This window comes from Vitis vinifera, chromosome 8, assembly GCF_030704535.1.
Source record: "Vitis vinifera cultivar Pinot Noir 40024 chromosome 8, ASM3070453v1".
NCBI classification, from domain to species: domain Eukaryota; kingdom Viridiplantae; phylum Streptophyta; class Magnoliopsida; order Vitales; family Vitaceae; genus Vitis; species Vitis vinifera.
In genome coordinates this window covers 17,065,796-17,093,683 of record NC_081812.1, presented here as the reverse complement: position 1 = coordinate 17,093,683, position 27,888 = coordinate 17,065,796, and the positions used below count along the sequence as shown (strand labels likewise).

General features: G+C 36.8%; 1 protein-coding gene across 3 annotated transcripts; it reads right to left on the bottom strand.

Moving 5' to 3' along the window:
- Window positions 1-152: 152 nt before the first annotated feature.
- LOC100240770 (uncharacterized) lies at window positions 153-27,135 on the bottom strand. 3 transcript variants are annotated; one of them, XR_786510.3, is made up of 21 exons: window positions 26,934-27,135; window positions 22,042-22,260; window positions 21,189-21,297; window positions 20,651-21,028; window positions 20,488-20,543; window positions 19,919-20,165; window positions 19,763-19,818; window positions 19,327-19,591; window positions 19,019-19,182; window positions 18,742-18,881; window positions 18,565-18,666; window positions 18,005-18,143; window positions 17,716-17,802; window positions 17,442-17,603; window positions 10,249-10,605; window positions 9,193-9,380; window positions 8,983-9,101; window positions 2,726-3,093; window positions 1,836-2,054; window positions 954-1,454; window positions 153-425 (listed from the first exon to the last, which is right to left on the bottom strand). XR_786510.3 is itself a non-coding variant. In XM_010655896.3 (20 exons), exons 1-20 carry the CDS (start codon window positions 26,976-26,978, stop codon window positions 1,017-1,019), a joined length of 3,858 nt encoding a protein of 1,285 aa, XP_010654198.1. In that variant the 5' UTR covers window positions 26,979-27,135; the 3' UTR covers window positions 711-1,016. The 3 variants fall into 3 exon arrangements, 2 of the variants coding, with proteins under 2 accessions (XP_010654198.1, XP_010654199.1); XM_010655896.3 differs by lacking the exon at window positions 153-425 and having other exon boundaries at window positions 711-1,454; XM_010655897.3 differs by lacking the exon at window positions 153-425 and having other exon boundaries at window positions 711-1,454; window positions 9,193-9,377.
- Between the last annotated feature and the right edge of the window lie 753 nt (window positions 27,136-27,888).

Sequence of the window (27,888 nt, the reverse complement as noted above, 5' to 3'; positions counted from 1 at the left end):
GGCCTCTCCTGTGACAAGGTTGGGCCACATGCTACTAAACTGGAGCCCGTATTTGTTTCTCAAAAGGTTCAATCTTAAAAGAAAAGGAAATAATTCAGAAATAAATATGAGTGATAGATGTTCAAGAAGTAGAGAGAAGACAAGGGACAAAACAGCAGAAGCTGTGCATAGGGCTTGGACAAAGATTGGTGCATCTGGAAGCAGATTAATAGCAGAAATTTTGATGCCATGAGAATTTGTTGAAATCCTTCTTTGTCGGTCCATATGGAGGTGGCTCAACAAGAAATTAACTGTTGGAGTTTAAGGACTACTTGAGGAAGGCAGCATAGTGTGCCCTTGTTACTCTTTTTCCTTAATAATGTCTATGCATGACTTGTATGGTCTGCATCTACCTCCATTGCAACTTCTTTTTCCTCTCTTCTTTTCTGTAGTTCAACATATTTGACATGACTTTAGCACTTTTATATATATATATATAGACACACACATGGATAGATATGTGTGTATCTATCTTTTGTTCTAACGTGACTTCATGTTCATTTCCAAGCCATTACCAATTCCATTTTTTTTCACTAGTTTTTTCCCAAGGAGGGTAATTATTTACAAAGGCTTCCTCTCTCAAGGCGATTTTGTTTTCCAGGAAACAAATGGAGGTAAATATTTTACTAGCAATGCTTCTGATTTTTTTTTCCTTAAATGTTTTTTTTCTCTTATCTTTTCAATCATCCACTGTCCTCTCCAAGACTCCAACCTATATGTAGGTTATACTTTTGACAAGGGTCCATCTCCCAAATGCTTAATGCATTTCAAACATTATTATAAGTAGACATCCCCCATATCTCCCATCTCATTCTTCATTACAAAATCTCCTTGTATCTCATTGAAAGGATGAGAAAGCAAGGTACTACGCTTATTTACAGCAACATTATTTTATGGAACAATGTACAACATACCTCGTTGGGTCAAGGAACATGCCCCAGAGTGTCGAGCTTGATCTTCAGCATCCCAACCACCCTTCATGAGAGATTCTCCGCAAATGTTCCTAACAGAGGTTCAAGGGTTGAAAATTCCTTTCTAGTTTTTCCACACAAATTATTCTTGCTGGCTTGCACCAATTTGGCAATGGCATTAACCTTCTCTGCTATTGATGGTAGCAGCTCTGCTGCATGATGGTATAAATCAGCTTCAGGCCCACTTGAAATCTCTTCTCTAGAAACCAAATTTTCCAAATTAGAAAATAACCGGAGTGCACTCCCAGCTGCAGCATCCAAACAGATCAATGCCTTCTTGCATGCAATTATAGGTTCCTCCATTTCAGTTCCCTTAATAATACATTCCTTCTGGTCTCTGACTTCTCTTACTTCCATACACAACGAATTTTTTTGGACAAAGCATTCACTTTGAGACTCTGTGTGACTTGAGCTCAGCGAGCCTTGAGGTGAGTTATTGGTGTCCTGCAATGAGCATCAATGGCAGCAAAATCCTATCATGATGATCCATAGTCATTTCATGGCTAATATAACAAAGGCTTCCCAATTTCCAATCTTAAATGAAATTAAAGATTCAGGACTTTTCAAGTTTCTGTTAGTACCGATCTGGATTTTGAATTAAAAGAGTTTTACAGATTCAATTTAAGATCACTCAATTGTTGGTAAGGTTTAACTGAAGATGCCTCACCAATTTGAAAGCTGAGATTATTACCAACTCATTGAATTCTCTATGCACTCCTATTTAAAATTCTAACACTTTTTGTTTCCTAGAATGTTCCTTAAGCACATCCCTATTATTAGAGTAAACACTATCCCACAAGCTTAGTGTCAGAATAATGAACATACCTGTTCAAAAGCATCTATTAACTGTGGTTCTTCAAGCCCTGGAATTGACGGATTCTTAAATATAGAGTGCAAGGACGATTCTTCCCCACAATTCAAGGTTTCACTACCTAAATCTTTAATGTAAGTCTCAAAAAGTCTACTGCAGTCTCCAATACAGTCTTGCCGCACAACAAAACGCGCAGAGAATCTTCTCCTACCTGAAGATTTCCTTCCCTCTGTCTAAAAGCAGATAATATGTACCAGATATCAGTATAAAGCTTTACAAATATGAACAATTCTCTAAGAGCCATTTATTGAAATCAATAGGTATATTTAAAGAAAGTTGCCATCAATAATATCTTTTTTTTTTTTATCATGTAGAAAACCCTGGGGTTGCTCCTGTTGTCCTCCATCTTTTAAATACACAAACCTCCTGCTTTTCCATTCCTGAAAACTTATGAGTAGAACTCTTGAAAGGAAAGATTGGTAAATCAAATTCTCAAAAACTAAGGATAAGGAAATTATGCCTACAATAGTTGGTTGCATAATAAGCACAAATTGGAAGTTTTTCAGTTAAAAGGTTGTTCGTACTGTTCATGGCTTCTGTATACTACTAAATATTATTAAAAGATATCTTCAATAATCTACCAACTACTAAAAAGTATTTAATATTTCTTTTATATATTGTAAGTTTTCGGATGATGACTCAGATGTAAACATTTATTAAGAGAATTTAGTTTAAGATTAGTGTTAACAATTGAGAAGTTCTGTTTTTCAGACTCCCTACTCCAATCAGATGGATTAAGACACCATAATGGGCTTAAACAGTATAAAGTGGCAGAATTGTTGGTATGATGATACCAAATAGAAGTATAATGATATTATATGTTTTGCATGCAACAGCTACTCACCTTTGGTACAGTCGATAAATTACTGAAATGCTGGTTGAACAGGTCATTGTCTTGGGACTTGAAGTCTAAATTTGTTTGCACCCTGCTCTCAGTTGTGTTTGATTGCAACTGTGCTGACACTTCACTAACAACATCATAATTGCATGCACTTGCATTATGAACACAAAGTTGATCATTGTTCTCAAACATAGACCCAGGAGCATGATATTGAGGATGTCCACTTAAAGTCGCCTCTGGTCCATCATCTACAACATGGTTACCATGGCTTGAAGGGTGCTCCACAGAAAAATGATTCACTACTGTGTGACCTCTTGATGAAATTTCTTTGTGCTCTTCATTAATTGGTGTCTCTACAGCCATGCTTTGTACTGTATAAGAGAGTATTCAATTTATAAGTAGGAAAAACATTTCTGGGAAAAAAAAAATGACCTTTACCATGATCTCCATCTATGGAAATTTATTTACAATTTTGCATAAAAGACGTTCTGTGAATTTGGGCTGCCCAGAAATCAATAAGGACTGCAAATGAGATACATATCATTATGTCAACATGAAAAAGAATTGCAAACCACCATTTGATTGTGTTGAGAGAGAGAGAAAGGAGAAAAACCTTATTCTCATTCATTGTGTTTCTACTTACAATTGAGAGATATATATATACAAGGCTAGGAGTCCTAACTACCATACATGTGACCTATATTAACAAGGAAAGATAGTATACTATACATTATATTCAACACTCCCCCTCAAGCTGGAGCATATACGTCATATGCACCAAGCTTGTTACAAATATATTTAATCCTAGGACCTCTGAGAGATTTAGTGAAGATGTCTGCTAGTTGATCATTTGAATTGACAAAACTTGTAGCAACACATCCTGATGCGATCTTCTCTCTAATGAAATGACAGTCAACTTCAATATGCTTGGTCCTTTCATGAAAGACTGGATTGGATGCAATATGTAATGCGGCCTGGTTATCACAGATGAGTTTCATCTGTTCATCCTTTCCAAATCTCAACTCCTGAAGAAGATGTCTCAACCATATGAGTTCACATGTTGCCAAGGCCATAGCTCGATACTCGGCTTCAGCGCTAGATCTGGCCACTACATCTTGTTTCTTACTCTTCCAAGATATTAGATTACCTCCAATAAAAACACAGTACCCTGAAGTGGAACGTCTATCTGTGGGTGAGCCAGCCCAATCTGCATCTGTGTAACCAACAACTTGAGTATGACCTCTGTTCTCGTACAATACACCTTGGCCTGGTGTACTTTTGATATATCGAAGAATACGGATTACGGCATCCCAATGGCTATCACATGGTGACTGTAGGAATTGACTAACAACACTCACAGGAAAGGAAATGTCTGGACGAGTAATGGTGAGATAGTTCAATTTACCTACGAGCCGTCGATATCTCCCGGGGTCTCCTAAAGGCTCCCCTTGTCCTGGTACAAGTTTGACATTCGGATCCATAGGTGTGTCTACCGGTTTACAGTCTAACATACCGGTTTCTTCCAGGATGTCTAAAGCATACTTCCTTTGGGAAAGGACCACACCAGAACTGGATTGAGCTATCTCAATTCCCAATAAATACTTGAGTTTCCCCAAGTCTTTGGTCTGAAAGTGGGTAAAAAGATGTTGCTTTAGTTTCTGAATACCATCCTGATCACTGCCTGTAATGACGATGTCGTCCACATAAACAACCAGATAAATACACTGCCCCAAGGAGTTATGATGATAAAAAACTGAATGGTCTGCTATACTCCGAAGCATGCCAAACTCTTGAACAACAGAACTAAAACGGCTAAACCATGCTCGAGGAGATTGTTTCAAGCCATATAGAGAACGGCGTAACCTGCACACTAAACCAGACTCCCCTTGAGCAACAAAACCAGGAGGTTGCTCCATATAAACTTCCTCGGCAAGATCACCATGAAGGAAGGCATTTTTAATATTCAACTGATAAAGAGGCCAAGAACACATAGCAGCCATGGAGAGAAGCAAGCGGACAGAAGCAATCTTGGCAACAGGGGAGAATGTGTCACCATAATCAGAACCATAAACTTGAGTATAGCCTTTAGCAACTAAGCGGGCCTTAAGGCGATCAACCTGACCATCAGGACCAACCTTAACTGCATAGACCCAACGACAACCAATTGTAGATTTACCAGAGGGTAAAACAACAAGATCCCAAGTGCCATTAGAGTGCAGAGCAGTCATTTCATCCACCATTGCCTGTCGCCAGCCTGGATGGGAAAGAGCTTCCTGGGTGCTCTTTGGAAGAGAAACAGAGGATATAGCAGAAACAAAGGCAGAATAGGGTGAAGATAATCGATGATAACTCAAAAAATTGTAAATAGGATGAGGATTACAAGTAGAGCGAGTACCTTTCCGAACAGCAATGGGTAAGTCATTAGGAGAAGGCAGAGCCGGGGCAGGTGAAGCCGAAGGGATAGGAAGTGAGTCAGCAGGTGCCTCAGGAAAAGGGAGAGGAGCAACGACACGAGGGCGACGATGATAAACCTGAAGTGGTCGAGGGGGCATAGCATCAGGTGGGGAGACAATGGGAATGGGTAAGACTTCAGAAACAGGAAGAGACTCAGAAGTGGTGGAAAAGAATGGTGAGTCCTCAAAGAAGGTGACATCAGCGGAGATAAAGTACCGATGAGTCTCAAGGGAATAACAACGATAACCCTTCTGAAGTCTGGAATATCCCAAGAAGAGGCACTTCATGGCTTTGGCGGAAAGCTTGTCTTGTCCAGGAGTGAGAATATGAACAAAGCAAGTACAACCAAAGACACGAGGAGGAAGGAAATAAAGTGGTTGGTCAGGGAAAAAAAGGGAGTGAGGAATCTGATCGTGTAAGACAGAGGAGGGCATACGATTAATCAAATAACAAGCGGTAAGAACAGCGTCCCCCCAAAAGCGAAAAGGAACGTGACTATGGAGGAGGAGAGTACGAGCTGTCTCAACAAGATGTCGATTCTTACGTTCAGCTACCCCATTTTGTTGAGGAGTATGAGCACAAGAAGACTGATGAAGAATCCCATGATGAGACATAAACGAAGTAAATTGGGCTGAAAAATATTCCCTGGCATTGTCACTGCGTAACACACGAATAGAAATATTGAACTGGGTTTGGATTTCAGTATAAAATTTCTGGAAAATAGAGAATAACTCAGCTCGATTTTTCATTAAAAATAACCAAGTACATCGAGAATAGTCATCAATGAAAGTGACAAAATACTGAAATCCTAAAGTAGACGCAGTCCGACAAGGACCCCAAACATCAGTGTGGACAAGCTCAAAAGGAGACTTTGCCCGATTATTCAAACGCTTTGGGAACGAGACACGAGTATGTTTCCCAAGCTGACATGACTCACACGGAAGCGACGACAAAGTGGAAAAACGAGGAACCATCTTCTGGAACTTGGAGAGACTAGGGTGGCCCAGACGATTGTGAATGAGGAGAGGAGCATCAGTGGAAATGCAAACTGCAGGAGATGAATCTGAGGTGAGGTGATAGAGGCCTTGAGACTCACGTCCTATGCCAATCGTCTTCCCCGTACTCCGGTCCTGCAAGGTCACAAATTTATCAGAAAAGGTAATAGAGCAATTAAGAGTACGAGTGAGTTTGCTGATGGAAATAAGATTAAAAGGACATTCAGGAGTATAAAGGACAGAAGTCAGAGGTAGAGAAGGCAGAGGAAGGGCCAAACCAATACCTTTAGCCACAGTTTGAGAACCATTAGCTAAGGTAACAGTAGGTAAATCAGAGGTAGTAGTAATAGAGGAGAAAAGATCCTTATTACCAGATAGGTGATCAGATGCTCCAGAATCTAGAATCCAGGGTCCAAGAGAAGATGTGTGGGTAAGGCAGGCAGAGGCATTACCAGGCTGGGCAACAGAGGCAATAGAAGCCTGAGATGTCTGAGATGCGGAGGAGCTCGGAGGCTGAGGCAGCGGAGAATCAGAGGACTGGGCCATATGGGCAGTGCGAGGAGGTCTTCCATGTAACTGATAGCAACGATCGCGAGTGTGGCCAAGTTTATTGCAATAGGTGCAATGAGGACGTTGGCCTCTACCTCGGGTACCACTGCGTCCTCCTCGAGAGGTAGTTTGAAAAACTAACACAGAAGAATCTGAAGCGCTATCAGATGGCAAAGTCTGAGTGGACGAGATACGGAGGAGGCGAGCAAACACATCATCCAAGGACGGAACTGATGAACTACCAAGAATCTGATCACGAATAGGCTCAAGATCCGGACGGAGACCAATAAGAGTAAGGACCATGAAGAACTTGTCAAGCTGTGTTTGTTGAGCCCCAACATCAGGAGTAAGAGGCATCACAGTCAAGAACTGCTCCTTAAGAGAGGCAATCTGACCAATATAAGTAGATAGATCCAAGTCCTGTTGGCTGAGATGGACAATAGCAGAAGCGACCTTATAAAGACGCTGGATATCATTCGTGTATAATCCTTTGGCCTGAGTCCAAAATTTAAAACAAGTTTTATAGGCCTGAAGATGAAGAAGAATCCGGGGATCAACCGATTGCCATAATACACTACATAACTGTGCATCTATCTTCCTCCACTGTACGCGGTCAACCTCAGGGATATCTGCCTCCTGGGTAACCAAGTGATCCTCATATCCTTGACCCATAAACCAAAGTTCAACAGAGGCAGACCAGGAGAGATAATTCTCACTGCCAACCAATTTCTCTGAGGTAATCAGAGGAAATCCTGAGAGAACAGAGGTAAAGATCTGATTTTTGGTGGTCATATTCACGTATTTGGATCGAAGAGAGCCCTAAGATGGGTTCAGATTTCGGCGGAGAGAAAAAAAAAACAGTGAAACCACGGCTGTGAGAGGTGCAATCAATGGAGAAAAACGGTCGTGACATGCCTGGAGAGGAAGAGGAGCAGCACCCAAGCCTCGGAGATGGAGAGGGAGCCCTGTCGGAGGTGGCCGGAATGGCAAGGAAGCCAAAAACAGGGACAAAATGGAGATGCAGGGCTCGGGGAGGACTGCCGGAGGGCTAGAAGGCCTAGACGGCGCCGGACGAGCCTGGAGAGGTGTCGGAAGTGGCCGGAAAGTGAGCCACGCGCCGTCACGCGCCGGCGCGTGGGTGACAGTCCGGAGGAGAAGAGCGGCGCGTGGGGGCGCGTGAGATTCCGGTTGCCGATGAGGTTTCCACTGGCGTGTAGATCAGCCTCCGGCGTTTCAGAATATGTGGTCGTTTCCCGGAAAGGAGGTCGCCGGAAAAGGTTGCCGGCGTGATCGACGGCGATGAGGTAGTCCGGGGTGGTTCGGGAAGAGAGGATGAGGGGACCGGAGTGAAACACGGTCACTAGACGGTTCGCCGGAATTGAGTACACGGATAAACCGAAAAAATTAGGTCTTCTCCTTTGGCTCTGATACCATGTTGAGAGAGAGAGAAAGGAGAAAAACCTTATTCTCATTCATTGTGTTTCTACTTACAATTGAGAGATATATATATACAAGGCTAGGAGTCCTAACTACCATACATGTGACCTATATTAACAAGGAAAGATAGTATACTATACATTATATTCAACAGATTGTTTTATATTCTCCTTGTTTTATTGTCTGTTCAAGCAAAGGGGGGAGCCAATCGTGCAACGTCTCCTCTATTGTGAGTGGACTTGGGAGTTTGTTGTGTCTTTGGTATCCTATTTGGTAGGGCTATCTTGGGTGCCTCCTCAATCTGTTAAGGATACATTGCTAAGATAGGTTGTCGTATTGTGGTAGGGCTAGAAAGAGGATGTGGAGGATGTCACCTCTTTGTCTATTTTGGCTCATTTAGAAAGAACGTTATTTATTTATGACTTGGGAGTAGATGGGGTTAGCAAAGAAAGACCTTAAATCTCTGTTTGCATGCTCTAGTCTATGGTTTCTTTGAGCCTTGATAATGAATTCTATTTAGCTTGCATAGATTGCTTAAGAATGAGATGGTTTCTTGTGCACATGGGTTGTATCCCGTCTTATGATTGGCATATTTCTAATCTCTCCAATTTGCCTATCAGAGCAAAAAACTTTGTGCATATACATGCAAAAGTGGTGCAAAAACTTCCTCTACTTGTTGAAGCAAGTTCTTTATAACATAACACACCACAAGAATAAGCAAGTTTTGTTGCAAAGCAAGAAGAAAATTGCTTTTAAATCTTAGTTTTATCATCATTTTCATCCTCCATAATGCAGATATTAGATAAAGATAAGGGTTGGACTCACATAAATGTGGGCTGGACACTGGCGTCCTCATGTCATTGACGTCCCAAATCTCTGGGGAGTTCAGTAGATCCAGACAAACAGTGTGAATTGTGAGCCAACGATTGTCCATAGCAAAATTTCTGAAGCACAAATATGAAACAATTAGCATGGAAGATAATCAAATGCCTTTAGTCCACATGATAGAATCACAGAAATTTGATGGATGCTCACCTATGGATTTCTGGAGGCATGGAAGAACTTCCACTGCAATCAGTATCAGATGAACTGCTGAATATGGTACCAAGGCACTGCTTTTTATCTCCCATATCATGTTTAGGAGGAGTTTGAACTTCAGGGTACACAAAATCATGTCCATCACAACTACCGACTATGGGGGAGAAATTTTTCAGTTCCATCTGCTGGCATTAAGAGTTGGAAGCATCAAGGAGCAGAAAGATAACCAGGATTAGAGACATACAATGTTAAAATACTTTGACAACTTGCCAGGGATCAAGTATTAGGTGGGAAAATGACCACTTGTCTATTAAATGTTCCATTGAAAAAAGATTAAGCATTTGGTTGAGAGGAATCAAGAACTTCGATAGAACAGAAAGAACGAAAATCAATGATACTGTTGAATAACCAATTTTCCTAAAAGCTTAAACTTATAAGATTTCGACCCATAATGTATATCATGCACCCTAACACCCTCCCTCACGTGTAGACTCCATTTTTGGGCTTACAAATAGACTTAATAAATTGGGTAAATAAACATGCAATGGTGAGGTCCAAACACATGACCTACCACCAAACAAGGTTCCAATATCATGTTGAATAACCAATTTTCCTAAAAATTTAATGTTGTAGGATTTAGGCCCACAAAGTATATCTTGCACTCTAACAAATACTGTCAGACCTTAAAAGTTATACCATTGGGAGTTATTATGAGCATCTCCAACAAAGGTTCATTTTGATCTTCACAGAAGTATCTTGACCTACTTGCAAATATCTATTTTACAGAACAATTCTCTAGTTCAAAATAAAAGGTAAACTGGATCTAGTGAAATGCCTTTGAAATTTTCCAGAACAACTTAAGTGTTTCACTAAATAGAGAACTACAAAGAGATGAAGAAAGGAAAATAGTGAAGTGAGATCTTATTGGGTGTAGCAGTGTTAAAACAATGAACAGCATATATTCTGTTTCTGCTTTTTCTATTTCCATTTTTTTTTCAGGAATTCAGCATAATTTGCACCTTCCATGTGTACAACAACTATAACATGAAATACCTCAGATGAAATGACCACAGCATCTCCATGGGCATTCTCAGAACTAGTTACTTTAGATCGTGCCCACTTAGGAAGTCTTGAAATGCTAAATTTAAATGCTGAGGTCTCTTGATGATTCTTTTCTTGTCGCACACTTCGATTGACTTTGTTGAAATCTGTTGGCAAGGATTTATCTTCAGGATTGATTTCGCATAGGTGGTAATCCTCTTCAAGGGACAAGATCCGACGACTTGATGAGAGCGGCAGGAGCATGCTTGCTGGAGACAAAGGATCAGAACTTTCCTTGATTCTCTGCAGCATCCTTGAAGACAAAGAGGTCGGCAATTTCCAAACAAAAATACAGCTATCACCACCTACCTGAAAACAACAACAAAATTTAACAGTGTATGTACAATATATAGGCCAAAATGACACCTGTGTATTAAAAGAGAGAGAAAAGAGAACACAGATACACATTCAATTACATGTATTTTCAGGATTCTCCAATAACATTTTTATCATTTTATTGTATATCAGTATTAATATTATTGTATGAATTTTCCTTTTACCACAAGATATTGTATAATAAAATGAACAATATTTTACCAGGAGTGGATAGTTGTCAAGTCCAGAGTTAGTTCCCTGATTCAGGACAGCATCCTAAGAGGACATTAGTTGCTGATAAACGGTGGCAAAGTGTATATACTTCCAGATATGGGACCTTGTAAAATAAGTTAAATGATTGGGTAGCTAATTAAATATACTGTAATTAATTTGACTGAAATGATGCAGTAGTAAATGCAATTTTCAAGAGTTTGGGAAGGCCATTTCTCTGTTACTTATAAAAATAAAAAGGAGGTCTATCCCTTGGACCACCCATGTTACTAAAGACTGATTTATGTTAAAAACCTTAGCCTAATTGAAACTACCTTCTGTCCTTCTTGGAAGTTTTTAGTTCAAGAGAATTAGGAGTTGGAATTTTGGAGAGAAAAATGCTAATTGCACCACCAGTTTTACCACCTTGCTAGATGGCAAATGGTGATTGGATGCCAAAAACCTTGAGCATTTGCAAATAGAGACCACTTTTTATGACATCCAATCAATATTTTCCACATAAGCAGAAGATAAAAATGGTGGTACATGCAGCACCATCCTTTCGGAAGTGGATAGATTTCTCTCTTTCAAGGTAGTAAACATATGCAGAGTCCACCCAAATGGGATACCTACAAAACATTGATATGTTACCAAGTATCCAATACCATGTACCATGTCATTAGACTGACATGGTGTAATCTTCAACTTCCTTTTCCCTAGTGAACACTATTAGTTGAGATGTTAAAATGAAAAAATAAAAATAAAAGAAAAGTAATTGAAATTGTATTGAAGGATATTTTCAAATCAAGTTATCTTTTTTCTTCTTTTCTTTCTTTCTTTCTTTCTCCTTTCTTATCTCAAAATTTATCCAATATTTGCATTTCAATGACACTTCTAATTAAGAGAGCAAAACAGTATGTTGGATATAAACAAGAGGAAAGAAAAAAATAGCTCTTAAACAATTTTTTTTATCAGAAGCTCTTACACAATCCATGATAATCAATCTCAAATTTTTAGAAAATATATACTTTACTGCATTTTTCATTTTTCATCTTATTTTTTCCAAATAATAATAATAATAAAATGAGTAATATTTCCCTTTTACTCAAAAATATGAGAACCCTCCAATTGTTTCTTGTAGAATACAAAGAATTGGAAGGTTAAAAAGAATAAATTTGTTCTTTTTTTTTTCATTTTTTTCAGTAAGTACATACTCACATATTTATATAAGTATTCCTAGCACAAAAAATAGAAACTTTCCTAACCTAATTCTATCAAATCCCCTTGATTACGGGATTGTCCTAATCCTCTCCTTAATTCAAAAAATATATAACTATAATCTTTCCTAATTACATTCTTTCATGCTTCTCTATTCAATTTTATTTATTTTCAAATTTTTGAACTCATCCAGAAACTTGAGAAGGCATTTGCTAAGCATAGTAACTTAATATGACTTAATTGACTTAATTTTAAGTCATTAAGTATGAAGGTATTCAGTAAATCAACTTATCGACTTAATGTGACTTAATGACTTACTTTAAGTTATTATGCATATTAAGTACATTCGGTAAAGTAACTTAATATTGTAACTAGAAGTTAAAAATGACTTTGGTAAATAAATTTAATAACTTAATCTGATTTAATAATTTAAGTATAATTGAACTTAAAATCACTTTAAGTCATTAAGCATTAAGTATTAAGTTTTACCAAACACTATTTAAGCGTGATTCGTGAAATGACTCAATACTACTATCTAAAATCAAAATTAGCTTAAAGTAATAAGTTAAATTTCCCTATTGCCAAGATTCTTGACTTCTCACTAGGTCTATACTACAACCATAGCTCTTTGCTTCCTTATTTTTCTCTCATCAACTCATTATTTAATATTAATGAAGCTAAATATGTCAAAACTAATAATTTTAATATTCAAGGAAAAAGTTAAATAGTAAGTTTTAAGTTAGCAAATTCAGAAAAATTAAAATTAAATAACCTTAAATCATTAAATATTTAAGTTTTTAGTTTTTTTCACATGCCACCTTAATCTTAAACTCATTGGAATTATTCAACCATAGAAATTGAAAAATACAAATTACTCATCAAAAAGTGTTTGTTGAGAAGAATAGGTTTAAAACCATTTGTCGGAAAGTTTGCTTAAAAATATTTTAAAATATAAATAGGAGAAATTGAGAAAGAAAAAGAGAAAAAAGGTAGCTTGATTTTAGTATACACCAAGTTTTTTTGGAGAAGCTAAGTTTCCAAAAGATATGACCTTAAAAAAAAAAAAATCAAAATCTAGGATATCAAAGAAAAAGAAAGGTTTTTATTAGAGGAAGATGAAGAGAACCTAAGATTTGTAATGGACAAATTCAATCATTTGGCTATTCTAGAAGAGACTTTATAAAGGCAAAAATTAAGGATCTTTTGGCTTAAAGAAAATAAACAAAAACATGAAATTCTTTTATCATCAGACTAATACTTGTTGAGAAAGCAACTTTATTTCCAAGTTGAAAGTGAATAGGGAGTGGCTTTCTCAAGAAGTAAAAAAAAATCATTATTTAAGAAATCTCAATTTAGGAAACCTAATATAGGAAGGGTTGCTTCAAATGCATTAGCACCATGGATAAAAGATGGTTTTAGAGGCCATTTTTTGGGAGGAAAAGGTGGTGGATGCGCTCTCAAATTTGTGGGATGGGAAGGGGGAAAACACAAATAAGTGATGTCTAGGCCTAATAGATTCTCAGTAGCCTTTTAGCAATCTTTCTAGCCTATAATGAGAGGGGAGTAATAGAGATTTTCCAAAAATTTCACTTCATTGGGTATTTTGAAAGCAACCTCAATGCTATGTTTTTTATGCATATTTTTAACATGGGTGAAAGAGAAGGTATTAAGGATTTTAGACCAATCAGTTTCTCAAAGGCCTATATAAATTCTTAGTAAAAGTCTTGGTGAATGGATTCAATAAAATGATTAAGAATAGGGTATAGGAATCATAGAATGCACTTGTAGAGGGTCAACAAATTTTGAATATTGCATTAATTGCCAAGGAAGAGAAGTTCCAAGATAGGTTTTAGCACGCAAACTAAATATGGAAAAAGCCTATGATAATGTAAACTATTCTCTTTTCAGTTATGCAAAAAATGGATTTTAGGTCAAGATGGTCGAGATGGAAGCATTTCGATATTTCCACAATGAGACTTATGGTATTAGTTAATGAAATTTGCATAAATGCTTTGAGTTTCAAAGAATTGAGATAGGGTGACCCTATCCCCATTGTCTTTTTGGGTTGATAATGGAAGTCTTGACTCCTTTATTTTGAGAGAAAGATAAGGGAATACATTAATGGCTTTAAGGTAGGAATAAGAGGGGGAAATGAAATAAAAGTCATTCATCTTTTATTTGTAGAAAACACCCTACTCTTCTATGATGTAAATATAGAGCATTTGAAATATTGGAAATGGATGCTTATTTGTTTTGTGATTGTGTTATGATAAAAAATCAGCTTACATAAGAGCAAAATGATCCCTATTGGCAAGATGTTCAAGGTAAAGATATTAGCCTACTTGTCTATTGTTAAGGCTAACTTAAATATGCGACGGGGTATTGTAAGTGGTAGAGTGGTTTTGCTGCCATGATCCACTGAGATTCAGCCCTATGTCTCTCCAATTTGTCCCTCCCCCCCACACTCAACCACCCCACCACGTACATTCCCTCCCCCCTTTCCCCGACCGTGGCCCTGAGGTTCGAACCATTTCGGAACGCACCTGGTCTGCCCCCCCGACCCTTCAATGAATCTATTGGTCGGGATCCGGGCCCCCTTGTCTCCACGACCCCAATGCCATGTCTCAAAAACATGGCCAAGGCATGGAAACTTGGAAGCTTGACCAAAACACGTGACATGATGCAGAACAATACAAGATGCTTCCTTTTACTTACCTTAGATTGCCTTTAGGAGCATTTCACAAACCTTGTGTAGTTTGGGGTTCAATGGAGAAAAGATTTGAAAGAAAATTATGAGCATGGAAGAAGCAGTATTTGTTAAAGAGAGGGGAAAGAGAGACTTACCCTTATTAAGAGCACCCTTTCAAGGGGCTTAATTTATTTTATGTGATCCCCAAAAATGTGAAGACTAGACTCAATAATATTCGAAGAGGTTTTTATGTGGAAATCATCCAAAAGAAGAAAAATACATCTTGTGAATTGCACAAAAATTTGTAAGGACAAAAAATTTAGAAAACTGCATTCTTTGAATGCTGAAGCTACATAGCAAATGGATGTGGAGATATATACACGAGGGTAATAACCAATGAAGGAGGATCATTTATTGAAAATTTCAAGTGGTGAAAGTGGATTTCAATGTGGGGTTGTGGCAAGATATTAGAATGAGGTGGGAAGAGTTACATTCTAGCACTTCTACTGTGATTTAGGATTAAAAAGAGGACCGATTTCCAGGTGGATAAATAGGTAGGGAAGCAAACTTTGAAATAGACCTTCCCTATGTTATTTAGTCTAAACTCTCTTAGAAATGTTAGAGTGGGAGGTGGAAGAGGATGGAGTTCATTGGTTCTTCCAGTTCCAAAGACATTTTCAAGATTGGGGAATGAATAAGGTAGGACAATTTCTAGATATCATTAATGTTGCAAGATTTCAAGCAACAAAAGAGGCAACTTATCGTCAAGAGAGGTTAAAAAGGGCGATATCCTTTTGTATCTCCTTATGTGCTAAGAATATGAATCTATTTTCTGTTCATGAGGTTTGAGGAACTAGTGTTTCTAATGAGGACTTCTTTTGCATAGGAGGAGGTAATGGGGGAAAATCTTAATTATAAACCTTGTTATGAGGATAGGTAGTTGATAGCAAACAAATGCATTTTTCATAAAGCTAGTGAGGTGACAACAAATCACATCCTAATTCACTATAATAAGACCAAACCAAGGGATTAGTTACTGGATATTTTGGGTTGCAATGGGTCTTCCCAATGTCAATTAAGGAGCTTCTACTGGAATGGAAAGTTTGAGGCTTGGATAATTGGAAGAGGAATTGGTAAATGACCCCTCTTGGCTTATTTTGATGCATTGGGACAAAATATAACAAACTTTAAATAAAGAAGAGCATTCAGATCACAAGCTGAAAAAAATGGACTCTCATCAAGTCCCTTTTGGATTAATCAAAGGACCTACTAGTGTTAGCAAATTGTACATTTGGTCAAAGCATAACAATCGAACTTTTAATAAAGAAGAGGATTCAGCTCACAAGCTGAAGAAAAGGATTCTCATCAAGTCCCTTTTGGATTAATCTAGGGTCCCACTAGTGTTGGCTAATTGTACATTACTCAACTTCATAGATATTTTAAATTGTGGATAATAGGTTACTGTTTTGATTTTTTTTTTTTTTTAATTTCCTTTTGTGGGGCTTGTGGTCATGGAAATAATTTATGCCAATTAATAGGACATGTAGATCCCTTTAGGTTATTATTCAAATGACATAAGCTTGGAACTAGAAATAGAAATTATACCTGTCAAACAAAGCATTTCAAGTCTCTAACATGAAGAAAAAAAATCTCAATAATTATAAATACCAAATTACCATTTGATGCAACTGGCCACAAAGAGAAGTTCTCAATTAATAAAAATCATAGGTGCACATAAGATGCTCATGAAAAATATATGGTGGCTTAATTAGAATATATTCGGTTCTTTTTTCTTTAAGATGAAGTCAAGAACTCACTGAACAGGGAGAAACAAAGGGGCAAAATTTTCATTTGTAGATAATGTTTTGCAAGGTTTCCAAAATAAAAATATTAGTAAGACATCTTCATTTCAAGAATGCTTTAGGCATTAGATTGAGTTAGTGAAGTAACTCAGATTTGCTTAATTATAGTAGAGAAAAATATCCTTTGATATAACTTCCCATGGATAGTCAAAATTAAGCATAACAAGAACTTATAGAAATAGCCATTGGACTAGCTTCATGACCAAATGTTACAATGGGAATCAAACTCACAAGTTGATTACTTGGTACCATTTCCAGTAATGAACTACCTGTTCATGATTTCGATTCCCTTTGCATGGCCCTTAGGCAATAAAAACAGTAGACTACAACGGGTCAAAAAAGTGCCATGCAAATAATTTGTCAATAAATAGGCCATTTTAAATCCCTTTATGCTATCATTCCAATGGCATAAATGTGGAACTAAAAGAATAAACTGTACATGCCAAAAGAAGTATTTCAAGTTTTTTACACAAAAAGTTTTCAATAATGAAAGATCCAAAAGTACAATTGGATGCAACAAGCAACATGGAGAGGTTTTCAATCACCTTAGGTTTATATAAATCATAGTCACAGTATGATGCTCATGAAACTACACCGTGCCTTGATTAGATTATGTTCAGTTTTGCCCGTCATTTCTTTAAGATGAATTCGAGAACTCATTGCATATGGAAGAGACAAGGGGGTAAATTTGCAGATAAGGTTTTGCAAGGTTGCCTAAAATAAAAACCCTAATCTTTGGGCATTAGATTGAGTTAATGAAAAAATTCATATTTGCTTAATTATAGTAGAGGAAAAAAATTATTAAATATAACATGCCTGGATGAATAAAATTGAGCATAACAAGAACTCACAGAAATAATGTGCTTGCAGTCAGGTAAGAAAATAACACCAGTTATAACTTCACTATGCCCCATTTCTTGTGCAACCATCTCTCCCGTGATAAAGTCATACATGCAGATGGACTTGTTAGAGTAGGAACAAACAAGGTAAGTGCAGCTTGGGTCAATGGTGACCTACAGAAATGATTTGTTCTCAGCATGAGATCATATATTGATGTTACTAAGCATTTCTAACCATCAGCATAACTCAGCATTATTTATTTAATTCCTCAAGTAATGTACTGACCTTTATTGGGTCTCCCAAATCTCCATCTTGCTTTAATGATTTAATAAGTTTCCCAGAAGCAATGTTGAATGTGTTTATCTTCTTATCCTATAATTAAAAATGCTAAATCATAAGTCATATTCAGTGAACATTATTCCAGAAATTAAAGGAATTTTCTAGTTATATCATATCAGGCCAGCTAACCAGTTGGTTTGCATGGTACATACACAACCATTTTGATCACACTATAGCTAGAAAGCAGTTGTGGAAGTCAGCCACAAACGATAATCATTCAGATGCTAGTTTTTACCTGTCCAACTGTAATAGCAACCTCCAATTTTGGATCAACAGCCATGTCATACACAGTGCCATGAGATGCCATTTGATGATGGCGACGGGAGATCTTACAACCAGTAGCCATTACAGCCACATCACGGAACACTAGAGACCTAGAGGAAAGGGACCAAAAAAAAGGTAAATATGTTTACTCAGATAAAGACCCAATTGACTACTACATGGAAATGAAATTCTTCTATTCAGAAAAAAAACAGGGGTTAAAAATCATATATTGGAATGGCATCAGAGAAAAGCCTTAAAAAACTGGTGTCACTAACACGACAGAATATTCCTACTACCAATGAATACAGAAAATTTTACCATTTTAAATGTATGGAAAACAAGACAATCAAACTCCAAATGCTACTAAGAACTATATGGGCTCACTCCAACATCACATAAATCCAAATGGAATAATCTCATTTTCTTGTATCTTCAAACATTCCCTACTAATTTTGGTGGAAAAAAACACTCCCCACTAACTGTCTGAGTTTAAGGAATAAAGGCACAGAAGGAGCAATTTTAGGGACTTACCGATCAGCACTGCAACTAAGAATCTTACTGCCATTGGAAGTGAGTTTTACAGAAGTCACAGAAGCTGAATGATCATCAGCACTTCCAACAAGATCAAAATTCCTGACATGGAAAGAAGCTTAATAATTAACATGAACATCCATCAAGCTAGACAAGCTCACAAGTTATGGAGACAACCTCTCAACATCATAAAGATGGATTAAACGATCTCGTCCCCCAGATGCAAGGAAGTAATGGCTTTTAATTTCATGAGAAGTAAAATCCTTCCTGCTTGGCAAGTTAAAGCTCAATGATAGAATCTCTGCATCATGAGCATCCTTCCAGAGTACCAAATATTTATTCATGATAAGATGCACAAGTTAAAAAGCACTCATATAACATAAATTTTTGTTACATATATTACTTGATTCGAACAAGCATGAATTATGGAATTCACATAGGTATCTATGTCTACCTGGAAACAGGTATAATCAGAAGTGTGTAGATTGTAAATGTGCAGGTTTCCCTGGCAGTCACCAGCAGCCAGGTACTTTCCATCTGAGCTAACTGCCATAGATCGAAATCCTTGTGTGCCAACACCAGAACCCACATTCTCACTTTCAAGGATCCCTGCACTTACTGCACATGAAGACAGAAGCCACAGAACAACAAGCAAGCCACACGTTCAGACAAATTCCAAAACCAACAGATGACCTCATGTGTGTGCAACACAGTGAGTGTATGTGTATGTTTTCAGGCCTGCAAATATGACAAGACAATTACCTAAGTGTGTAGTCCCCACAGGTTCAGTAATTAAAGAACAATGGTCCACGGCAAGTTTGGATGTGGTATCCTCTGAAATATCAGATTGCAAGGCAAGATCCCATAACCTAATATTACCATCCGCAGAACATGTTGCAAAAGAAACTCCACCATAACAACCCCTAGCTACACATGCAAGAGACGGATCATGCATGTTTTCACAAGAGAGACTCTTGATATCCCATATGCATGCACTATGTGAGACAAGCACACAGCACCTGCTAGCCTGGAAAAATATAGACAGGTCTTACTAGTTTAGATTGTAATCTATGTAATAAGTTTATAAAAGGGCTTGAGAAACAATAAATCCAGACACTATTGGAGGCACAGAAGGAAATCATGGTGAATATGTCCATCTAAATGAAAAACAAAAAAAAAATTCATGTAAATCAATCACCTTGTGTACGTCATGAATGTCCCATATATAAAGACTGTGATCTCCATAAACAACCACTGGAAATCAGAAACATTATCTAATTAAAATTGCACATAAAAGATCAAAATATATATATATATATATATTGTGAAGACATAGTAATACTTAATTGCTTACCAAGCTTCCTTGAGGTTGAGAATTGACAGGCAATTGCATCAGGAAGTGTAGGACCAAGTTGACAATTCGTTTTTGAGACTTCTGCATGACAAATCTTATTCTTTGCCTCTTCACATATTTTGGACTGTGAATATTGTAAACTTCCAGCATATTCAAGAGTTTCAATGGTAAAGAGTTGTACAATTCCATTACTGCATGCACAAGCAATTAACTTGTCGGACGTAGATAGTGCAAAACCTTTCTCAACCTGAAAATTAAATTCTAATATTTATGAAAACCACAGAAGGAAGAAATTGACTCAAATTGACCTCTTTAATAAAAGCATGAGACCATATGAATCAGTATAGCTCAAACAGCTTTCATAGTATACAAGCTTTTACCAAGTATAAGCAAATTTTTGTCATTTCCATGTCCATGTTTATATCACATTTTGGCAAGTGAGTACGCTTTATGGCATGCATAACCTGCGCTACTGTTAGGAAGGGATTCAATACGGTCTACTCGACTGAGACGCAAGCTCAATTTCTGGTATTTATCAAGTAAAATATAGGAGAAACAAACATGGTTACCTCTAAATCCACTGACTTTTGTACTGACAACCCAGAATCCAGTAAGCATAAAACACCTGCAAACAAAAGAAATGGATGACTCACTGAGGATCAAATTTTTAAAATAAAAAGAAAGGAAAGTATGAACCGCATAAAACATCATGTGAATTTATATAAATCTCACCTACATCGGTTAGTGCATAGATAGGAAACAATTCACAAGTCTCTTCTTTACCACCCAGACTACTAGAAGCCCAAATGGGGGATGAGACCGATGTAAAAGAGCTTCCTTTATGATAACCAAGATTAATAGGTTTTCCATGCATTGCTATTGACCCAGTGCCAGTATCTGTGCGAAGCCTTGTTGAAGATCCAACCATCCAAAACTTCAAGTGCTTCTTTCCCGCTGTTATAATTAATTTTCCATCTGATGAGAAGCTAACAGATGCAATGGCAGAACAAGACGAACTTGATTTAAGCTTTGCAACCAGCAACCCTCTTTGCCAGTCCCAAAGGCAGATATATCCATCATGTGGAAATCCAACAGACACCAGATGTTTCCCTTGAAAAAATAAATAAAATAAATATATGAATAAAAAGAAAAATATGACAAATGAAAAGGAAACAATAGGAGAAAAATAATTTGTCAGCTTTTTAGTATCTTGACAAGAAGCACAAAAAAGATATGGAAAATAAGTTCTAATTAACTAGCTTAAACTAACCATCAGGTGAAAAGGCAATGCATACAACCCCATATTGATGACATTTCAGTTCAGATATGAAAGCCAGAGTCTTAGAGTCCCACACTAGCACTGCAGGTTGGTGCCCTGACTGCAAAAAAGCACATTAGATAAATAACCATTGGGTGGAAAAGTTCCAGCATGACAATAGTAGCTCAAAGAGAAGGAAGAAATAAATATTGTTTTTTTTTTTTTTTTGACAAACAAAATTCATATTACATGCTCATAATAAAAGGGCACGTCCTATGTATACAGGGGGTATATAAGAGGTAAAATAAATAAATAAATACATGTCTTCTTCATACCCTTCATCATCACTCAATTGAGAAGTCAAATTGAAATTGGTTGGGTCCATTCTGTTTAGAACATTTTAATGTAGAATTCCATCACCCAAGATGGGGACATGAAAGAAAATTGAACTGATATCAGATAAATTTTGTGATTTAATTAAATGCTACTGCTTTAAAACACAAAATAAAGTCTCATTGTTGCTCTTTTCCATCATGGATGTATTAAGGGATCACACCATCTAAGACGGGTTGCAATATGCAGGCTAAAATGACAAAGAGGAAGGACAAAAACAGTGTGGACAGTGCACTGAGAAACAATTAAAAAGGATGTAGCTCTAGATAGAGATGCACAATTAAAAAGGTTTATCCAGCCAACTCCCAAACAGTTAGAATTCAAACTTTTGTGAAGTTGAGCCCTGTTAACATTTTACCATTATTGGGACATTTTAATATAGGACACAATGCAAAGATACTTCCAGTGTGTCTTCCAGGGGCACCCTTATAAAAATAACAACAAATTCAACGTGATTTTTCATAATGTATACCTCTCCAGCAGCAATGAAACGCCCATCCTGCGAGACAGCAACACAGTTCAAAGGCTTTGGCATTCGATGAGACACCATGAGATGGGACTGAGTGCCCGAATCCACATTGTAAACCACCGCAACATAGCCAGCCATGTAAACACAATTCCCATTCTTGATGCTGGAAGCCAACCCATTGGCATTCTTTGTCGTCAAGCCAATGATTTCTTCCAAAACCAGCTGTAATTTCAAAGAAAAAGAAGCATCAAGTAGTGTCAAGATAGATACTTAAGTCTATGTTATTTAGGTTCATTTGTTAGAGAATTGGACAGCTGTCAGTGTCCTATTAGTTCAGTTGTATAATCTTGTATTATCAGTTAGCTAAGCTATATTTAAGGAAGTCTGTAAAACTTGTCATTCAATCAAAGCAATCATTCTTTCACTGAAACATTTTCATCCTCTTTAGTTTCTTAAGATGGTGTCAAAGCAAGTAGTAACAACTATGGAGAATTCTTCAGCCTCTGTCTCAGAGGCATCTTTGTCTTCTTCAAAGTTTATTCCAGTCAGTCCATCTCATTCAAGATTGATAATAATAACTTTCTTCTCTAGAGACAACATGCTCTTGCTGCTATCAAGGGTCACAAATTGCAAAGATTTGTCTATGATGATGAATCAGTTCCAGTAAGGTTTCTGAGTTCTTTAGAGGAAGCTGCAGGAAAGATAAATACAGATTTTCTTGATCGGGAGCAGCAAGATCAGTTATTAGTTTCTTGACTACTTTCTTCCATGTCCGTGAGTGTTTTGATTCATATGGTTGGTTGTGAAACTTCTCACCAGATTGGGGCAAAATTAGAACAGTATTTTGCTTCCCAAAAAAAGCCAAGGTCAATCAATTCAAGACTCAATTGCAGAACACCAAAAAAGGTTGTTTATCAATCAGCAAGTATCTTTTGAAAATAAAGAATTTGGTTAATCTTCTTTCTTCGTTCAGTCATTTTATTTCTACACAAAATCACATCGATGCAATCTTGAAGGACTAACATCTGAATATGATACATTCATTATGTTAATTACATCAAGAATTGATATCTATTCAATTGTAGAGATTGAGTCATTGTTGCTTGGAAAGAAACTCAATTTGAAAAGCATAACAAGAACTTGGACTCTGCTCAAGTGTTGCAAATGATACACAGTCTCAACACCAGTTTCAGCAGCAGAGAAAAAAGTATAACAATTTTGGAAATGCAAATTTTCATTACCATTTTTCTCAGGGTTTCGGTCCTCAATATTCTGGTCAAGGGAATCAAAATGTTCCAAGATTCCAGAACAATCAAGGAGGCTTTAATGGACATGGAAGAGGCAGAGCTGGGGAGAGACAATCCTGGAGTTTCAACAATAATAGTAGACTACAATGCCAACTTTGTGGTAAATTTGGTTATGTTGTGTAATGGTATTATTATCATCTTCACCAATCTTTTCAGGGTCCTTTGTTTCAAGGACCAAATCCAACATTTCCTCCTACTGCATAAATGACAGCAACGCTTGCAACACCAGAGACAGTGACTGGCATCAATTGGTATTCAGACTTGGGTGCCCCAAACCATGTGACAAAAGATGTGAGCAATGTGATTACAAGGAACAAATACATGGGGCAGGACAGAATTCATATGGGAAATGGCACAGGCTCGTCAACTCATCATATGGGACCTTCATCTTTTCTTTCTCAGTTTTGCTCCAAAATCTTACCTTTGAAACATCTTTTACATGTTCCCGCTATTACCAAAAATCTTGTCATTGTTTCGAAGTTTGTTAGGGACAACAACATATTCTTTGAATTCCATCCTAACTCTTGTTTTATCCAAGATCATATTTCCAAGGTGGTCCTAATGGCAGAGAAGCTTAGAAATGGCTTGTATGCATTTGATCACACACAAATGGGCTTCCAAAATCAGTTGCAGCCCCTCTTTCCATAGATTGTTCAGTTCTACTTTCTAGTAACAGTATTACACTACCTAAGCACCTGACTCATTCTAGATCTTCTTCTCCTAGTTCTAATATTTCTACTTCCAATCTTTTTATTCTCTTTTTTTTATCTTTGGTATAGCAAATTGGTTGTAAAATCCATTCTCACTCAATGTAATATTCCTCATGCTAATAAAATGGACTCTGTTTTTTCTTCAGTGTGTTACTTGGGTAAAATTCATAAATTTCCTTTCCCTTTGCCAAAAACTGTGTACACAAAACCACTGCAATTAATTCACTCTGACTTATGGTGTCCTTCACCAACTACCTCATCTAGTGGCTATAGGTATTATATCCATTTTATTGATGCCTATTCTAATTCACTTGGATATATCTATTGAGAAATAAGTCTGATGCTATTCAAACATTTATTAGTTTCAAACTCAAGTTGAACTACAATCAGACTCCAAGATTAAGGCAATCCAAACCGATTAGGGTGGAGAATACCAAGCCTTTACTGATTTTTTAGAGTCTCATCAGATTTTTCACAGAACCTCTTGTCCTCATACTTGTGAACAAAATGGGTTAGCTGAGCGGAAACATAGGCACATAGTCAAAAATGACCTCACCAAAGCCTCCATGTCACTTAAATATTGTGATGAAGCCTTTAGATCAACAGATTTCTTATAAACATACTACCCACAATCACATTACAACACAAGTAACCCATAGAAGTTCTATTCAAAACAAAACCTGATTACTCAATGCTAAGGGTGTATGGTTGTGTCTGCTTTCCCAATATGAGACTATACAACAAAAATAAGTTGCAATTTAGGTCCATTCAAGGTATTTTCCTTAGTTATAGCCTCAATCATAAAGGTTATAAGTGTCTCGATCCAAACAGTAGGCTATACATATCTAAAGAGACATATTTGATAAACATTCTTTCCTTTTTCTCAGAAAAGTCTACCATCCACAACTTCTTCTTCTATACAAACAGGGCCATTGATTTGAGCCTTTGGCTAAACCATCTATCATTTCTTCTCACAACTCAGATAGTGCCTTCTTTGCTCAACCTTCAGTTAGCAGTACACAATCTGTACAACTGCCACATTCTTTACTTCCAAATCTTCCTAATTCTACTCCTACCCAAGTTTCATCTACTCCTATTCCTACTAACTCTCCATGTGATTCTAGTAATGACTAACATACTGAATTGAATGACCATGTTGCTACTGCCCCTTGTCCTTTTGTCTCTGTTCCAGATTTCGAACTGCCAGCATAGTCCAAGATGGCAATACTCACAGCATGGCAACCAGGTCAAAATATGGGATTTACAAACCTAAAGTCTTCACAGCTACAAGAGAACCTAACACTAATGAGGAGGCTTTACAAACGGATCATTGGAAGGAAGGCAGCAATGAGTGATGAACTTTTGGCTTTGATGGGGAATCCAACAAGGTCTCAAGTTCCTCTACAGGCTGGAAGGAAGACAATAGGGCGCAAGGGCGTTTTTGAAGTGAAAGAAAAACCGGACTGATCAATTCAGAAATATAAGGCATTGTTAGTGGCTAAAGGGTTCAGTCAAATGGCAGGGTTTGATTTTAATGAGATCTTCAACCCAATAGTAAAACCAACCACCATTAGAATAGTGCTGACAGTAGCTTTGACAAGGGGCTGGATAGTTCAATAGTTGGATGTAAACGATGCCTTCTTAAATGGCACTCTTCAAGAAGAAGTCTTTATGGAGGAGCCTCTAGGATTTGTTGACACTAAGTTCTCTCATTTAGTTTGCCAAGATTACAGAAGTTGTCAAGGGTCTAAACACTCCTATGACCAGTGGATAGAAGTTGTCATTTTTGGTAGTGGCCCTGTGGAGGATGCGCAACTACATAGGTCAATTGTGTACCAATTTATGCAGAACCCTTGGAGTCGTATTGGAAAGCAGTGAAAAGGATTTTAAGATACCTGAGTGGGACTTTAGGATATGGTTTACACCTAAGAAGGTCTGAAAATCTTGATTTGGTTGGATTTTGTGATGCAGATTGGGCTTCCAACTCTGATGATAGAAGACCAAAATCAGAGTATTGTGTTTATCTTGACTCAAAATTAGTAGCTTGCCATTCCAAAAACAGCATGCTATTTCTAGATCAAGTACAGAAGTTTAGCTAATCTTTTTCCTGAATTCACTTGGATACAGTCCCTGCCATCAGGTATCAAAATCTCAATTTAAAGGATTCCAGTGATTTGATGTTAAAATCCCAATACTTCATGCTTGCAGCCAACCCAACTCTTCGTGCTAGGACAAAACACGTGAGTTGGATCTATACTTTGTAAGAAAAAAAAAGGTTTTCCAAGGAAGATTTGAAGTCGGACATGGGGAATCAACTGTTCTAACTGCTGGAGTGTCCAGCTCAAGATTCTTCTCTTCACGAAACAAACTCAGAGTAGAAGATCTTTCTACCCTGAGTTTGTGGGTGCTTTCAAGATAGATACTTTAGCCTGTGTTAGCTGGGTTTGTTTGTTAGAGAAGTCCTATTGGTTTAGCTCTATAGTTCGTTGTGATCAGTTCGCTCACTATGTTTAAGGAAGTCTGTAACACTTACTATTCAATCAATGCAATCAATCTTTCACAGAAACATTTTCATCCTCCTTGGTTTCTTAAGAAATAGGAATCACTTCACAATCCGTTTCGCCGCTGAAAAATGTGGGAAAATAAAGAAAACAAATTTTCAAACACGGATTTCTCATTACTAGGATCCGATCGTTTAATCCAACTGGTCGCATTTGTCGAAGGAAGCCCTTCAACATTTGGAGAGAGAAAAAAAAAAAAAAAGAGAAAGCAAAGCATTCAAAATTGAAATTATTATTTTTCATTGCAGTTTTTACTGCTACCAAACGGAGGATTAGGGTTTGAATGTAGGGGGAGTAATAAAGATCTGAAAAGGTACCTTTGAAGATGGATCTGGTTTCTTGGGTTTGCGACTGATTTTCATCTTGGAAATCCTTAACCCTAGCCAGAGCCAGGAGACACGAAACCCAAATATTTCAAAATGGCTAGAAGCTGTTGAGAATTGGAATACGAGGGAAAAAGAGCCGTTACATATGAGACAAGAATCATACTACATCTATTATCTAGGAATGGGAGGGAAATCTCCACGAATTAAAGCTAAACCGATTATCTCGTGGGTTTCCATTTTTATGCTATACGTGTCGGTGATCCATCGGTGTCTCATAAAATTCCACCTTAAAATTTACGAAAGAAGAAAAATTATTATGGAAAATGATTTTTTTGTTTGATTATTTTATGAAAAATATTTAAAATTTTTAAATATAATTATAATTAAAATTAATTACAAATTTATATATTTTTAAATTATTATATTTTTTTTTTACATTTTCTCTTTCCTTTTAAGTTTTGAAATTAGAGAAATTACACACTAGTTAGGGTTATTTTAAATTTTTTTAAAATATAAAAATAAGGGTATTTTAGGTATTATATTTTTAAAATTATGAATTCATCATTTTATATGAAATAAATTGTATTTTAATATTTTTAGATTAAAAAATAATTTTCAATATTTTAAAATTATTAATTAGTCTATTTATGTTATGAAATAAAATGATGTTAATCTTCTTAGATAAAAATAAATAAATAAATTTAACCCCATTTTTTTAAAATATTTACATTCTAAGTACATCTCATCAGGGTTCTCCCTTATAACACCTCGTGTCAAATGAGAATAATTGATCCAAAATAGTAATTTACAAAATATTACATTAACATCATTTCTAGAAAAAAAAAAATCAACTTTATTTTTCAATTCATTAATATAATTACAAATTTGAAAATGTTTTTTAGACGCGGGTTGATTAACTTGTTTTTACATTTTTCAATTTGACCAT

What these genes read in the sequence shown, in the direction of transcription:
- LOC100240770 (XM_010655896.3), bottom strand. Translation starts at nt 26,978, where the DNA reads ATGAAAATCAGTCGCAAACCCAAGAAACCAGATCCATCTTCAAAG. An exon ending in ATTTGGGAGACCCAATAAAG is followed by an intron (nt 17,604 to 17,715) that starts GTCAGTACATTA and finishes TCATTTCTGTAG; the next exon opens with GTCACCATTGACCCAAGCTG. An exon ending in ACTGCAAGCACATTATTTCT is followed by an intron (nt 10,606 to 17,441) that starts GTGAGTTCTTGT and finishes TGTTGTTTTCAG; the next exon opens with GTAGGTGGTGATAGCTGTAT.